The sequence below is a fragment of the Carlito syrichta genome, unplaced genomic scaffold (genome assembly GCF_000164805.1).
Source record: "Carlito syrichta isolate Samal-C Ts95f unplaced genomic scaffold, Tarsius_syrichta-2.0.1 Scaffold315646, whole genome shotgun sequence".
In the NCBI taxonomy this organism is placed as follows: domain Eukaryota; kingdom Metazoa; phylum Chordata; class Mammalia; order Primates; family Tarsiidae; genus Carlito; species Carlito syrichta.
In genome coordinates this window covers 478,980-494,637 of record NW_007259742.1, presented here as the reverse complement: position 1 = coordinate 494,637, position 15,658 = coordinate 478,980, and the positions used below count along the sequence as shown (strand labels likewise).

The following is a 15,658-nucleotide window of genomic DNA, read 5'->3' as shown; positions in this document are numbered from 1 at the left end:
TCAAATCCACAGAATTAAACAATTTAAATGTCTTGTAAAAGTGTAGTCAATATTGGCCAGACGCAGTGGCTCACACCTGTAATCTCAGCACTTTGGGAGGCAGAGGTAAGAGGACTGTCCAAGCCCAAGGGCTCGACACAAGCCTGAGAAACTTGGTGAGACTTTGTCTCTTCAAAAAAACCAAAAAGTTAGCTGGGTGTGGTGGCAGGCACCTGTAGTTCCAGCTACTTGGAAAGCTGAGGCAGAAGGATCACCTAAGCCCGACAGGTTGAGGCTGCAGTAGCTGTGATGGTGTAACTGCACTCTAGCCTAGGCGACAGAGTGAGACTCAGACAAAAAAGAAAAAGATCTTACCCCAGAGGAGTGTACAGCATGCTTTGGCAGCACAGCAAAAGGACAATTCTTTGACTAGAGACTAACAGGTATCACATGAGATTTTCCAGGACAGTCTTACTAGAAATCAGCTGAAGTGCAGGCAGGAGGGTGGGCAGTCTCCAGAGTCTGGCGTAATGAGCTAAAGATATTTTGCAATGTGGAATTTTAACTTTTCTCTGGAAGTAACTCAGTCACTGAAAGATTTTTAGATAGGGAAGTGACATGAAGAGAATGCTGCTGGGAGAAGACCCCAAGCCTAAAAAAAGGATCTATTATATCTAAAAATATACATTTTCCTCATGCTTTTATCTGATTTGAAACTTAAAATACATTGTTCCAATCCAGGCTAGTGTCAACCCCTGGAGGAAGCCACTATATATGCTCAACAAATTCAAATGAATATAAAAGGAACAGCATAAAACTTTAGACTTTACAGACTCACATGGTAATTAGAATTGAGTATTGCAGCTACTAGATCTATATTGTCCAGAATACATCGCTGAGGCATAAAAATTATTTTTGAGTAGAAGCCATGTAGTTCTTGAAATCTAAAAGCCCAGCCTCGCAAAAAAAATTAGTTATAAATCCGTTCCCCAGGAGGAACCAGTGAACACTGATTTTTCTACCTAGACAGTACATGGGCACCACAACTAAACAGACATGATCACAAAATTGTATCTATTCTCCTAAGGACCGATTTATCTTTCCTAAAAGTAATTCGTTTTTCCATAAGTACCCTTTCTCTTCCATCCACTTGCCCTATTAAGCCACAAATTCTGCCCATCTCTGAGTCACATTTTTGTGAGCTTATATCTCGTCTCATTCATAGGTCCCATGCACTCAACCTGGAAGGGCAGAGTTGAGTTGGGAACCCTAAGAGGGTTTTTCTTTCCCAGCAATATCAAAACAATAAAGAGAAAATTCTTCAATAGTGAGAGAAATTTAAAAAATTAAATGGTTTAGACCAGTAGTTCTGGGTAGCTATTTTAAAAATATTGATATCCCAGCTCCTGAGATTTTATTGGTTATGGTAAGACCTAGGCATGGTTATTTTTAAAAGCTCTTAAGGTGTTCTATCATGTAGCCAGGGTTGAGGACCAATGGATTAGACACTGTATTCTTTTTTTTTTGAGTTGGAGTCTCACTCTGTCGCCCAGACTGGAGTGCAGTGGCCGCTCCCAGCCACCGCAGCCTCGACCTGCTGGGCTCCGGCGATCCTTCCGCCTCAGCCTTCCGAGTAGCCGAATTACAGGTATGCACTACCATGCCTGGCTAATTTTTTAATTTTATTGTAGAGATGAGGTCTTGCCTGCCCAGGCGGGTTTTGAACCCGCGGGCTCGGGCAATCCACTCACCTCAGCCTCCCAAAGGCGTGGGATTACAGGCTGAGCCACCGAGCCCGGCTGACACTGTATTCTTAAGACACAAATTTCTTTTTCAGTTTATTACTTCTAATTAACTGGCAACTTTTGAATGAAATCACCAAATATTAAATTCAAAATTTTTTTTTCAAATTGGTTATGCAACAAAAAGTCTCGAGCGAACTGAATAAGCATTCTGTATATGACAGTGTTTTAAACCAGCTAATTAAAAGTACTATATAGCTGTTTAAAATTGAAACCAGTAATATTAAAACATCATCATAATTATAGCTTCCTAAACTACTGAGCAATCCTTTCTGTAAAAATAAACCTAACAATGAGATTTGAATAGAATAAATTTGAATAGAATCATTCAAATAGCAAGCTCGGTTTCTGTTTCAAATTCTTTATTATACATCATGGTTGCACAATTTGAGGCTGGCTAAATACAACTGGTTTTCAAAATCTCTTTGAATATGTTCTAGATTACTACATGCGAGTGACCATGAAAATATTTGGCATTTTAAAATTTTGAAACTCTGAATAGGCACTTACATGAAGAAAAACATTACCATTAATAGATATCCACATCCAAAATAGATGCACGGCACATGGTACATGGAACCCTTTGCCAGTAAAGTTGGTTATGGACCATTTTATCAAAGTGCCATAGTAGTAAAACAGGTTTAAAGAAATGTAATTTGGGTTATTTAGCTCACTCACAAAGTAAGGTTAACTGACAAGACTTGAAGTGTATAAAAAAATATTGGTACAAAATCCAAATGAACCATAAGTGAAAATTGTTTCCCTAGAGAAGGCTTCATTTTGGTTCCTATACCCCACACTTGTATTTGAGATCATACCCCATGCATATGATTGGATGACTGCAACCTTCTTTTTTACAAGACTTTAAACAAATGACTTGAATTTAGTGTTAAAAGAATGAAAAGATTGAATGTTTAAATGTGAGTTTGAACTAACCAAAGTTCCAGTTTAATAAACATGACATTTCCAGGTCTAGATAACTACATGTTTCACAGGTCCTTCTGAGTCACCATCCCAAAGTTTCCCTATAAAAAGTAAAGAGAATAAATTTGTGAAGTTAAGGAAAAGATATTTGTGTACAAATGGCAAAAATACTCCTTAAACTGAAATGTGTGTGTGTGTGTATTTTAAAGTACTTATGGAAAATTTAAATAGTGTAACAAATTCTAAAATGCCAATGTAAGTCAACTCTACAATGCAGAAAAAATAGTGTGGTACTACTGGAAAGTAGTAGCAAAACAGTTACTTAATGTGGCAAAAAAAAAAAAGACACAATGACGTGCCACATAATCTCTTGGGGGGAAAATTTTAACATTCATACCATAAAAGACTCCAAAGAGGATAAAATTCAGGAAGCTATGGAATGGTATACTCAGAAGCACCTGCAGTGAAACACTCCATATGCATTTCTCAAACACATATATAAAAATAAATGTAGTTCTCTAAAGTATCAAGATGCTATGTTTTAAATCTTTGCAGGATGTAAGGGCCACTCAGGCTTTCTAATTTTATTTGAACACAGAACATTTAATTTTTTGCATGTAGAGAGTAAGAGGTAATCATTAGCAAGAAAGGGAGAAGAAAAGGATTTATAATCAACATTATGCAGAAAGAAAGCAAAATTATAAATACCAGCTTGCTCACATGAAAATCTTTAATGTTTATGCTGATGCATATCTGAGTGCTTATCGTCAAATCAATGTGTGCAGTTTAAAAAAAAAAAGGCAGCTTAAAGTTCCAGTGTTTCAAAGAAAGCACTTTAAAAAATGTATATACATGAAGAACGTTTTGTTATATCATAAAATAAATGCAGCGCTGTAAGATAAAGGAAGACTAATATATATGGAGCTCTGGCCTTTCCCCCCCACACGCTGCAACCATCTTTAACCTGCTGAACTTAATCTCAACGGTTACAGGAGTTTGTGTTTTTCTTTTTCATCTCCTATTCAGTTCACATTTCAGGCTGTTCAGCAGATGCCTGTGATTCTGGAGACTCAAATCGCTGGTGGAAGTTTGTTCTCTGTTTCCTCAGTTTTTCAGGAGCTTTTCTCCATAAAATGATCTCCTAGTAAAACAAACATATTAACAAATTAATGTTCTTTATTATGCCTTAAATTTATACCTTTGAAATAATTGTCACTTCAATTTTAACCATAAAAAATTAAATTCTTCCCTACAAAAGCCATCGACTTTTCTGACTAACGCACTTTCCTTCAGTTCTAATCATGACCTCCCCGCCCCCTCTCATCTCGTGTTCCCACCACCAGCACCCACGCATACCATCCACAGATCCAGCCTGGCAAGAAGTCCTAGCCATTATGACTTTAAAGAACTTCCCATATGGATTCTTTGGTTTCTGTTCCATTGTCCTTATCAAAGTTCTAGCCCCTGTCACTGAAAAACTAAAACAGCTTCCATAGATGGTTCTACTTCTCTTGCCTGAGAGACCCCTTTCTAATTAATTCTTTATTAGCCCTACCAGATAAATCTTCTAAAACACTGCTTCAATTGCTCTTCAATAGTTCTCAGTGCCTCCAGGATAAATCCACACACAGGAACTCACGGCCCTCCATAAACTTTTTCCAATTTACTAACATTACTCCCTGCCTGCCCTAGACCCCTCTCCCCAACCAGCCAAATTGAGCCTCCAATGCACTTCAAATATGCTTGCCCTAGCCCTCAAATCCTTATTCCTCTGCCTATCAAACTCTTACCCTAACCAATTCATCCTGAGAATTTCCTTCTTCTAAATTCCTAAAATTATTTGCTGCATAAAGTCAGGACTGACCTTGTTTTTTAACCAACATATCAGAACTTAAACATCCAAATGAGTGCTCATGGGAAACAATATACTTATTCCAATAGTGCCATGGTATGCAAGTGATTTTGAAACTGTAAAAATCATGTAACTTATTTTAAAGTTATAAGTAACCTATATTTAATTATACAGCATTGTGGTAGCATTACTTGAATTTATTTTTTTTCTCTTCTAAATTACAATCAAACTACTAAGTTTTCTGTTGGTTATATATATAATTTTTTTTTTCCCACATATCTGCAATGTTAGGATCTGGAGGACAAATCATGATTATAAAAGGTAGTTTTTGTATTCTTCACAGTACTTAGCACAGAATAATTTCTAATTTAGCTTTGAACATTCAACTGACATTCTAATTCATATTTATTAATCTGATTCAGAATACAAAAGACCATTCTAATCACAATCTTGATTCAAAATTCACAAAAGGCTTTTAATTGCTTTTCAAATGAGAACAAATTTATGACAAACACGTCATATAAAAAAGTATTAAAATTCGGTCATCTTATGGACGTTTATAACATAATTGTTTAGTAAGAGATAAATAAGCACACCTATAATCCCAGCTACTAAGAGGCTGAGGCAAGAGGATTGCTTAGTAGACTCCTGTCTCCAAAAAAAAGTGATAATGAAGATCTATACTTGTTAATAAGAGAAAGATAGCCAAGACTCTATTGTGTAAAAATGTAAACTAATGAGCAACATACTTGATATGATATAAATACACAATTTTGTCTGGAAAACTAACTACAATGGTGATGGAATTCTGCTGACCTTTACTTCATTCTCTGTTCTTTATTGCCTTAAAAAAAAAAAAAACAGTGGGTATTGTTTTATAAAAAAAGAAAGGAGGGAGGGAAGAAAGAAGAAGGAAGAGAAAGAAAAAACTTTTAAGAGAAAAATGAAAGCCTGAAAAAGTTACAGCTCATTCCAGAGTCCTGCAGAATGACTAGGGGGGATCTATCACACCATGACTCCACTCTCATGTACTTCTTTATCATATCCTCAGTGTTTCCATTTACTTAGAAACCCCACTCACTCTATACAATAAAGCTTTGAAAAGTGAGTAACTTTTAGATGTTACAGAACAAAATACCAGCTGGAGCGGCACCATACCTGCTGCTTGAAGTACCTTCTGTCTTCCTCATCAACAAGCACTAAATTCAGAAAGTACCTTACTGAAAATTTTTTGTTCACATCTCTCATTGTTGGAGTTGGATCATATCCTGCTAAAAATAGTCTTATTGGAATTGATTCACCTAAAAGAAAAAGAATTTCCACTTAATTCTAAAAGATGATGAAATAAAGTCACATAGTATCTAGGACTAAAAAGTAGACACTAATGCTTCAGTTCCACATGAGATGCAGCATAACAAATACCACAGCTTCTCAAGCTAGGCAAAACATTTTGGGCTGCATAATTCTTCGCTGTGGGTTAGTCCTATCCTTTGTGGCCTCTACCTACTAGATGCTGGTAGCACTTCCCAAGTGTAACAGCCAAAAATGCCTCTAGACAATGTCAAGTGTTCCTTGGGGGACAAAGTTGCCCCTAGGAATCAGTGCTCCAGAGACAGAATGCCTGCCTACAAATCTCAACTCTATCACTTACTAGTTGTGCGACCTTGGCCAATCACTTAATCATTCTGTTCAAGTTCCTTACCTGTGAAATGGGGAGTAACAACAGTTCAGGGAACTTGTAGGGGCTTTATGAGTTATTATATGTAAATAACTTAGAATAGTGACAGCAGTTAAGTACATATAGCATATAGTAGTTGTTATTTTTTGCTTTAATGAAGTTTACCATAATTTCTAATCATATACATAATATCTTCAATAATTATTACAAATACATTCAAAGCAACATAACAGAATGATAACATTCTCCATTGCCAAAGAGATTGTCATTCAGATTCTCTTCTATTTTCCAAAGGGTAATCATTTGCAAATTACTTAAAATATTTTTTTATTTTAAAGATGTGGGGTATAATTCAGGGTTAGGTATACAAATGGTCATATACAGGTCAAGTTTGAGCCTTTGGAACCCACTTAGCACGGTTTGAGATCAGCTACCCTTATTGATGAAGTGTGTCCCCCTTCCCTCCCCTGGCAGTTTCTCACTACTGCCAATCCTTTTCTTATAGTATTATGATAACTGCTCAGGGTCCACGTATAAGTGAGAACACGTGGTACTCAGTTCTTTGTTTCTCTCATAGATTACTGAGTATTACAGACTCTAAATCCATCCAAGTTGTTGCTATGAAGTTCATAATTTTGTCCTTATGGCTGCGTAATAGTTCATCATGTGTATGTACCACATTTTGAAAATCCAGTCTGCTTTCAATAGGCAGCACCGTTGCTTTCATGTTTTTACTATTGTGAATAGTGCTGCAATAAACATGCATGGGCAGGTATCTTTTTTGTAGAATGATTTGAGATTCATGTGGGTATATTTCCAATAGGGAGATTGCTGGGTTGTATGAAAGGTCAATTTTTAGATCTTTTAGGAATCACCACACTGTTTTCCACAGAGGTTATACTAGTTTACACTCCCACCAACAGTGTAAAAGCGTTTCTTTTCCCCACATCATCTCCAGCATCTGTTGTTTTTTGAGTTATTGACGATGGCCATCCTGACTGAAGTTAGGTGGTATCTCAGCGTGGTTTTAATTTGTATTTCTTTGATGATTAGTGAGGCTGAACAATTTTTCATATATCTGTTAGCTGCTTGTATGTTTTCTTTTGAGAAGTGTCTATTCATATCTTTTACCCACTTTTTAATAGGGCTGTTTGTTTTTTTTTTCTCTTCGGCACATTTGAGTTTCTTGTAGATCCCAGATGTTAGGCCTTTGTCAGATACACAGTTGCAATTATTTTTTCCCATTCTTGGACTGCCTCCCTGCTCTCTTGAAGCTTTTCAGTTTGATGAGGTCCCACTTGTCTATCTTATCTCTTTTGGCATAGGTATCTGAGGGTATGATCAGGAATTGGTTGCCAGTTCCAATTTCCATAAGGGTGTCTCCTGCATTTTCTAAGGTTATTATAGTTTAAGGTTTTACGTTTAGGTCTTTGATCCATTTAGAGCTGATCCATTTAGAGTTGATTTTTGTGTATGATGATAGATAGGGGTCTTGTTTTAATCTTCTGCCTGTGGTCAGCCAGTTTTCCCAGCACCATTTTACTGAATAAGTTCTCTTCCCAGTGATTGTTAGTGGAGGCTTTGTCAAAAAGGTGAGTTGATTGAGAAATTGAGGTTTTGCTTCCAGAATCTCTATCCTGTTCCATTGGTCTTTATGCCTGTTCTTGTACCAATAACCAGGCTGTTTTGATTATTGTAGCCTTATAATAAAGTCTGGAAGTGTGATACCTCCTGCTTTGTTTCTTTTGCTGAGGATTGTTTTGGCTACTTGTGGTCATTTATGTTTCTGTATGAATTTCTGTATTGTTGTTTACAGGTCTGAGAAGAATGATGCTGGTAATTTAATGGGCATTGCGTTAAATATGCAGATTGCCTTGGGTAGGATAACAATGATGATTCTTCCAATCCATAAACATGGAATATTTTTCCATTTGTTTGTGTCATCTTTGATTTCTTTGAGCAATGTTTTATAGTTTTCATTTAAAGGTCTTTCACTTCTCTAATTAGGAAGATGCCCAGGGATTTCATTTTTTTGTGGCTATTGTGAATAGGATTTTGTTTTTTATTTGGTTCTCTGCCTGTTTGTTGTTGATGTATAAGAATGCAACTGTCTATTGCACATTGATTTTATACCCTGAGACTTTGCCAAAGTCCTTTATCAGTGCAAGAAAGTGTTTGACAGATTCTCTTGGATTTTTGAGGTACAGAATCATATCGTCAGCAACTTGACTTCCTCTTTTCCTATTTGGATATCCTTGATTTCTTTCTCTTGTCTGACTGCTCTAGCCAGGACTTCCAACACTATGCTGAACAGGAAGGGTGAAAGTGGGCAGCCTTGTCTTATTCTGGTTTTCAGGGGAAATGCTTCCAAGTTTTGTCCATTTAGCAATATGTTGACTGTGGGTTTATATGATGGCTCTTAGTATTCTGAGTACGTTCCCTCTATGCCTAGGTGTTCAAGGGTTTTTATCAAAAAAGGATGCTGGATTTTACTGAAAGCCTTTTCTGTGTCTAATGATATAATCATGTGATTCTCATTTTTACATCTGTTGATGTATTTAATTACATTTATAGTCTTGTGGATGTTGAACCAGTCTGCATCCCAGGGATGAAGCCTACTTGGTCATGGTGGATGACTTCTGAGATGTGTTGTTGGATCTGATTTGCTAGAATCTTGTTGAGTATTTTTGCATGTATGTTCATCAGGGATACTGGTCTGTAGCTCTTTCTTTGTTGGATCTTTACCCAATTTGATTATCAGTGTGATGTTAGCTTCATAAAATGATTTGGGGAGAGTTCTACCTTTCTTGATTGCTTGGAATACTTTCAGTAGGATTGGTATCAGCTCCTCCTTGTATGTTTTGTAGAACTCTGCTGGAAAGCCACCTGTTCCAGGACTTCTATCGTGAGTAGTTTTCTTATGACAAAGTCAATTTCCTAGGTTGTTACTGGTCTATTTAATGTCTCAAATTCTTCTTGTTTCAAGGTTGGGAGGTTGTGTAATGTCAAGAAGTCCTCCATTTCATTTAGATTTTCAAATTTGTTTCCATACAGCTGTACATAGTAAGCTCTGATAATTTTTTGTATTTCTTCAGGGTTCATTGTGATTTGGTCTGCATTTCTAATTGTGTTTATTTGAGCTTGCAAATTATTTTAAATATTTTTATGTAATACTTTTTTCATCCATATTTGCTGAAAGATATAAAACCTATCACTTTACATAAAAATTTGAGGCTAGGCTGGGCTCTGAGGCTCAGCATGTAATCCCAGCACTTTGGGAGGCCAACACTAGTGGATTGCCTAAGTCTGTGGGTTTGAGACCAGCCTGGGCAACTTGGTGAGACCTTGTCTCTACAATAAATAAAAAATTAGCCGGGGTGGTAGTGTGCGTCTGTAGTTCTGGCTACTTGGAAGGCTGAGATGGAAGGATCGCCAGAGCCCAGCAGGTCAACACTGAGGTAGCCGTGAGCGTGCCACTGTACTCCAGCCTGGGCCACGGAGTGAGATTCCAACTCAAAAATAAATAAATTTGTGGCTGCTGTATTTTATAACGTAATGTTGCATAACACAAGAGTACATATACAAAGGGGGACCCAAAATTTATAAAAATTGTGTATTTATTCTTACATGTTTAAGCTTCAGTCACTTTCAAAGAATTCACCATTTGATGCAATACACTTATCCAGACACTTTTTCCACTGCTCAAAACAGTTTTTGAGTTTGTCAATTATGATGCCTTTTAGTGCTTCTGCCGTTTTCATTTCACCTCTTCCACATCAGCAAAACGTTTCCCTTTGAGAACTTTTTTCATCCAGGGAAACAAAAAAAAGTCACTAGGGGTGAGACTGGGTGAACAGGGAGGGTGGGGCACAGGGTCATGCCATTTTTTAAAACTGCTTAAACACTCAGTGCAGTGTGGGCAGTTAAGCTTGTAAATCACTTATCATGAAATGGGCAAATGCATTGAAAGACTCTTAAAAAAAATGCGCTGAAACTCAACGCAGCCTCTCACAACAATGCTAGCAAGTACACTGATGCTGATGGGTTCCTAGAACACTTACCTAGTGCAGGAAGCCTGTACTGCAAGGTTCCAGGGTTTTTTGGGTCCCCCTCCTACATGGGTCTTGGAGTCAGAAAGGACTGGGCTCAAACCTAAATTCTACAATGATTATCTATATCACCTTTAACGAGTTTTTTAACCTCTTTCATCTCAGTTTCATCTGTAAAATAAGGGACATGACCACCAAACTCAAAGAGTGGTAGGGAGCTTTGGAGCACCTGAGACTACAATACCTTACCTACATTGGCACTCAATAAATGGTAGCTACTTTTTGAAGTTATTACTAAAGAAAAACCCAAAGACATAAATTTAAAATGATAAATATAGGTTTCATTGTCACAAACACTCATCTAGTAATGAAACTGCTTATTTTTGAGGGGGCAGTAAAGACTCCAAAATCCCATAGGGGTTAATGTTCAGCCATATTGCATCCTGTAGTCAGTATGAGAAAAAGGTTCATACAAAGATGAACCAATGTAACAGAAAACAATAAAAATATTACAAATCCAGAACTAGCAAAGAGATACATATAACTGTCTAAACCCTAAATTTAAATTGAGTGAAAAATTAAACCTCATTTCAGACTAGGAAGTACAATTACAGTCTCTTTAGGAGCTATACAAAGATGATTTTAAAAGCCATCATTAGAATTGTTTTAAGAATTCACAAATACTTTCACACTGAGTAAGTACAAACGAAACTGCCATAAACACTACAATTTGTACTACACATAAGAAGTGAAAAGTGTATTACCTTTTACTGGTGCACCATCCATTATTTCATATTTGGCAATTGTTTCTGTTTCTGTTGTGGTACTGGGTCCTAGTGCAATAATGTAAATAACAGTAATTTAAATATTTCCAGAATAGAATTTCCAGCCTTATGCCTTCAATCTTTCAGTTACATTATATGTTAGTACTAATTTATCTTGCCATTTTGTAAAAAAATGTTGATCAACCTTTTCTATTTCTTTCTAGGACTATAGACACATGCCACCACACTCAGCTAATATATATATATATTTTTGTTGTTGTTGTTGTTGTTGTTGTTGTTTGTTTTTTTCTTTTTAATGCTATGTAGAGACAGGGTGTCTACTATATTGCCCAGGCTGGTCTTAAACTTCTGACCTCAAGCAGTCCTCCTGCTTCCCAAAGTGCTGGGATTACAGGTGTGAGCCACCACACCTGGCCCCTTTTCTATTTCTTGATCTACACTCAACACACTCATCACTCAACTGAACATTTCACTCCTTTCTTTTACTCCCATAGGTAACATATAGTTCAGAAAGAATTTTCTTCACAAAGTTCCTTCTATTATTTCTAATATATCTAGACTAGAAACTAGCAATATATATCAGGAATGAACCATTACATGCCAGTTTTCTTTAACACCCAAACTGTCTTCTGTTGTTGAATTTTTTTTTGTTGAAACAGAGTCTTACTATGCTGTCCAGGCTGGTCTCAAACTTCTGGCCTCCACTGATCCTCCTGCCTCAGCCTCCCAAGGTGCTGGGATTACAGGTGTGAGCCACCACACCCAGCCCTGGACTTCATTCTCACTCATATAATGGACCTTGAACATCCAATGTAATACTATAAGAAAATGACTGACGGTACTGGGAAACTATGGGGGGAGGGGGATGGGATTAACAGTAGCAAATATCTGTCGGGGGCTGGGAAAACACCTCTTATCAACAGGGTGCCTGAATGAAACATAATTGTACACCTAACCCTTAACTGTACCCCACAAAACCATAATAAAAAATACTGATTAAAAACAAACAAACAAAAAAACATAAACAAAACATCAAACTGAATACCTGACTGACATAAATTTAGGGATTTACTCTCTAAGAAATTATTCGAACTCAATAATTTTTAAAAAGTCAATAATATGTTAAGTAAAAAAAGTATATCAAAACATACAGTAATGATCTCAATGTTGTACAATAATATACAAAGACTAAAGTCTGCTCTAGATTAATGAATATAGTTTTTCTTTTATTTAAATTTTTCTATAACAGTACATAGGTTTTTTAATTAGAAAGTCTAAATAGCCTCAGCCTTCCAAGTAGCTGTAACTACAGCATGCACCACCAGGCCTGGCTAATTTTTCTTGATTTATTGTAGAGATGAGGTCTCACCAAGTGGCCCAGGCTGGTCTCAAACCCATGGGCTCAGACAAACCTCTCACTTTGACCTCCTAAAATGATGAGATTATAGGCGTGGCCTTGAATTAAAATTTTATTTTTTGGCTTCTTTTTGAGTTGGAGTCTCACTCTGTAACCCAGGCTAGAAGGCACTGGCACACTCCCGGCCAAGGCAGCCTCGAATTCTTTTTCTTACTGATTTGTAGAAACTATATATTAGAGAAGTCAAACCCTTTTTCTATACTAAGAGTAACAAAAATGTCTCCAGTTAGTCTTGCTTGTAGTGATTTTTGACATTTAGGTAGTCAGATTTATCTGCTATTCCTTCTATGGCCTCTGGGTTTTGTGACATGGTTAGAAAGGTCTTTCTCACACTAGTACTAAAGATAATTTTCTGTGCTTGATTCTACTAAAATAAAATATTATGGTTTGGGGATTTTGTTTAAAATTTTAATTCAGGGCCAGGCACAGTGGCTCACGCCTATAGTCCCAGCACTTTGGGAGGCCGAGGTGAGAGGACTACCTGAACCCATGGGTTAGAGACCAGCCTGGACAACTTGGTGAGACTTCAGCTCTACAAAATATCAAAAAATTAGTTGGGTGTGGTGGTACATACTGGGAGTTCCAGTTATTCAGGAGTCTGAGGTGGGAGGATCACCTGAGCCCAGAAGGTGAGGCTGCAGTAAGACATGATTGTGCCACTGTACTCTAGCCTGGGTGACAGACTGAGACCTCAACTAAAAAAAAAAAAAAAAAAAAAGGAATATAAATGGTTGATTGCACCACTGTACTATAGCCTGGGTGACAGAGTGAGACCTCAACTCAAAAAAAAAAAAGGAATACAAATTCTTTCTCTCTTTCTATCTTTTTCTTTCTTTTGAATCATTGTCTCACTCTGTCACCCAGGCTGGAGAGCAGTGGCACACTCATGGCCACCCCAGCGTCAAACTGCTGGGTTCCAGCGATCCTTCAACCTCAGCCTTCCCAGTAGCCAGAACTACAGATGCACGCTGCCATGTCTGGCTAATTTTTTATTTATTGTAGAGACAAGGTCTCGCCAAGTTGCCCAGGCTGGTCTCAAACCCGTGGACTCAGGCAATCCCCTAGCTTCAGCTTCCCAAAGTGTTGGCTTTACAGGCTGAGCCACTGAGGTTTCTATTACACATGTAAAGATGCTCACCCTCAATCAGAATGAGAAAACTGAAAGTTAAAACTATGATGGGATATGTTAATTAGCTTGATTGTAGTAATCATTTCACAATGTAACATGTATAAAAACATCCCACTGTACGCCTTGAATACATACAGTTTTTAATCTGTCAATTATACCTCCATAAAGCTGGTGGGGAAAAAGAATCCATAAGAAAAAAATTCCCAAAACTACAATGGAGTACTTTTTCTGCCTCACTCATCAGATTGTCTAAGTTTTTTGTGCTGCTGAGAATATGGGGGGGAAAGAGGCATTTTCCTACATTCATTGCCGAAAGATTGGAAACAACCTGTATGTTCACCAACAGTGGGCTGGTTCAATTCTAGTATAATCAATAAAATGAAATACTATAAAAAAGATGAAGTGTTCTACACATTGATACAGAAAGATCTCTGTTAAGTGAAAAAGCAAAGTATGTATTCTGTCACCATTTACAAAGGGGGTATATGTAATATATAGGTATTTGTTTATATAACTATTTAGAATAATCTTGTTTTCTTAGTTATTACTTTTTTTAATTCCATGTCGTGGAATTTGAAACTTAGAAACATATTACTTATGGGTAGTTAGAGTACTAATAGGACTTTTTTACTGTAAAGCCTTTTACATGTTTTTTATGCCATGTGAACTTATTACTTACTCAAAAATTAATTTTTAAAAAAGCATTACGTGAATAACTTATTGCCAGTAATATTAAGTAACAAAGTTAATATTCAGTGTGGATATCAAATTTATTTTATGTTTAAATAATATTTTAAGATTTTTTAAATGTCAACAAATAATTTCAATTCATATACTCTTTTCAACTTACCAATTCCTGTGATCTCTTTTTTGATCAGTTGTAACTCCATATGCTGTATTTTTATTCTCACTAATAAGAAGTAAATTTTTCCAACAATCACATCCTTTAAATGATACCTATTGGGAAAGAATATATATCACAGCTTTTAAAACAAGCCAAAAAAAAAAAAAAAAAATAAGTCCTGAAAGACTTTCATATATGTCCTTAGTATAACATTTTAAAATACCATTTTGACTATTCATATTGTTTAATGTCCCTTCTCCAAAAAAGTATGTGTCATTTCACTATGCAAATAAGAAACCAAACTTTTACTTGACCATGAATATACCTTAGAGGGAATAATTAGCCTGATTAATAGTTGGTCCTACTTAGACATTAACATAGTTTTCAGAGAACCTAAGCACTTAATTGAATGGAAAATTAAAATTTTTACACTTGAAAGCTGGGCACAGTGGCACATGCCTGTAGCCCCACTTAACTGAGAAGACTAGGCAGGAGGATTGCTTGAGGCCAGGAATTCAAAGCTGCATTGTATTATGATCACACCTGTGGATAGTCACGGTACTTCAGAGGGCAACATAGCAAGGCCCCATCTCAAGAAAAATAAAAAAGATCGGGTGCAGTGGCTCACACCTATAATTCCAGCACTTTGGGAGGCCAAGGTAAGAGGATTGCCTGAGCCCACGGGTTCGAGACCAGCCTGGGCAAGTTAGCGAGAACTCATCTCTACAATAAATCACAAAAACTAGCCAGGCGTGGTGGCGCATGCCTGTAGTTCCAACCACTTGGAAGGCTGAGATGGAAGGATCACCTGAGCCCAGCAGGTCCAGTCTGTGGTGGCTGTGAGTGTGCCACTGCCCTTCAGCCTAGGCAAAGAGAGTGAGACTCCAACTCAAATAAAAAGACTACAACTGAAATTTTTGAGTTGGAGTCAGTCTCACTCTTGTTGCCCAGGCTGGAGGGCAACGGCACACTCAGGGCCACCACAGCCTAGACCTGTTGGGTTGAGGCAATTCTTCTACCTCAGTCTTCCAAGTGGCTGGAACTACAAACGCACACCACCGCTCCTGGTTACTTTTTGTGATTTATTGTAGAAACGAGGTCTCACCAAGTTGCCCAGGCTGGTCTTGAACCCCTGGGCTCAGGCAATCCTCTCACCCCGGCCTCCCAAAGTGCTGGGATTACAGGCTGAGCCACCACGC

The 15,658-nt window shown here is 37.3% G+C and overlaps 1 protein-coding gene across 2 annotated transcripts in view; it reads right to left on the bottom strand.

Moving 5' to 3' along the window:
* Window positions 1–2,126: 2,126 nt before the first annotated feature.
* Window positions 2,127–15,658, bottom strand: part of VPS26A (VPS26, retromer complex component A) — a 45,678-nt gene continuing 32,146 nt past the window's right edge. For both annotated transcript variants that reach the window (XM_008073105.1, XM_021706502.1), the window contains 4 exons: window positions 14,466–14,572; window positions 11,049–11,117; window positions 5,716–5,858; window positions 2,127–3,846 (listed from right to left, as the gene is read on the bottom strand). In XM_008073105.1, the coding sequence (XP_008071296.1) occupies window positions 3,733–3,846; window positions 5,716–5,858; window positions 11,049–11,117; window positions 14,466–14,572 (433 nt within the window). In that variant the 3' untranslated portion in view covers window positions 2,127–3,732. The remainder of the gene's footprint in view (window positions 3,847–5,715; window positions 5,859–11,048; window positions 11,118–14,465; window positions 14,573–15,658) is intronic.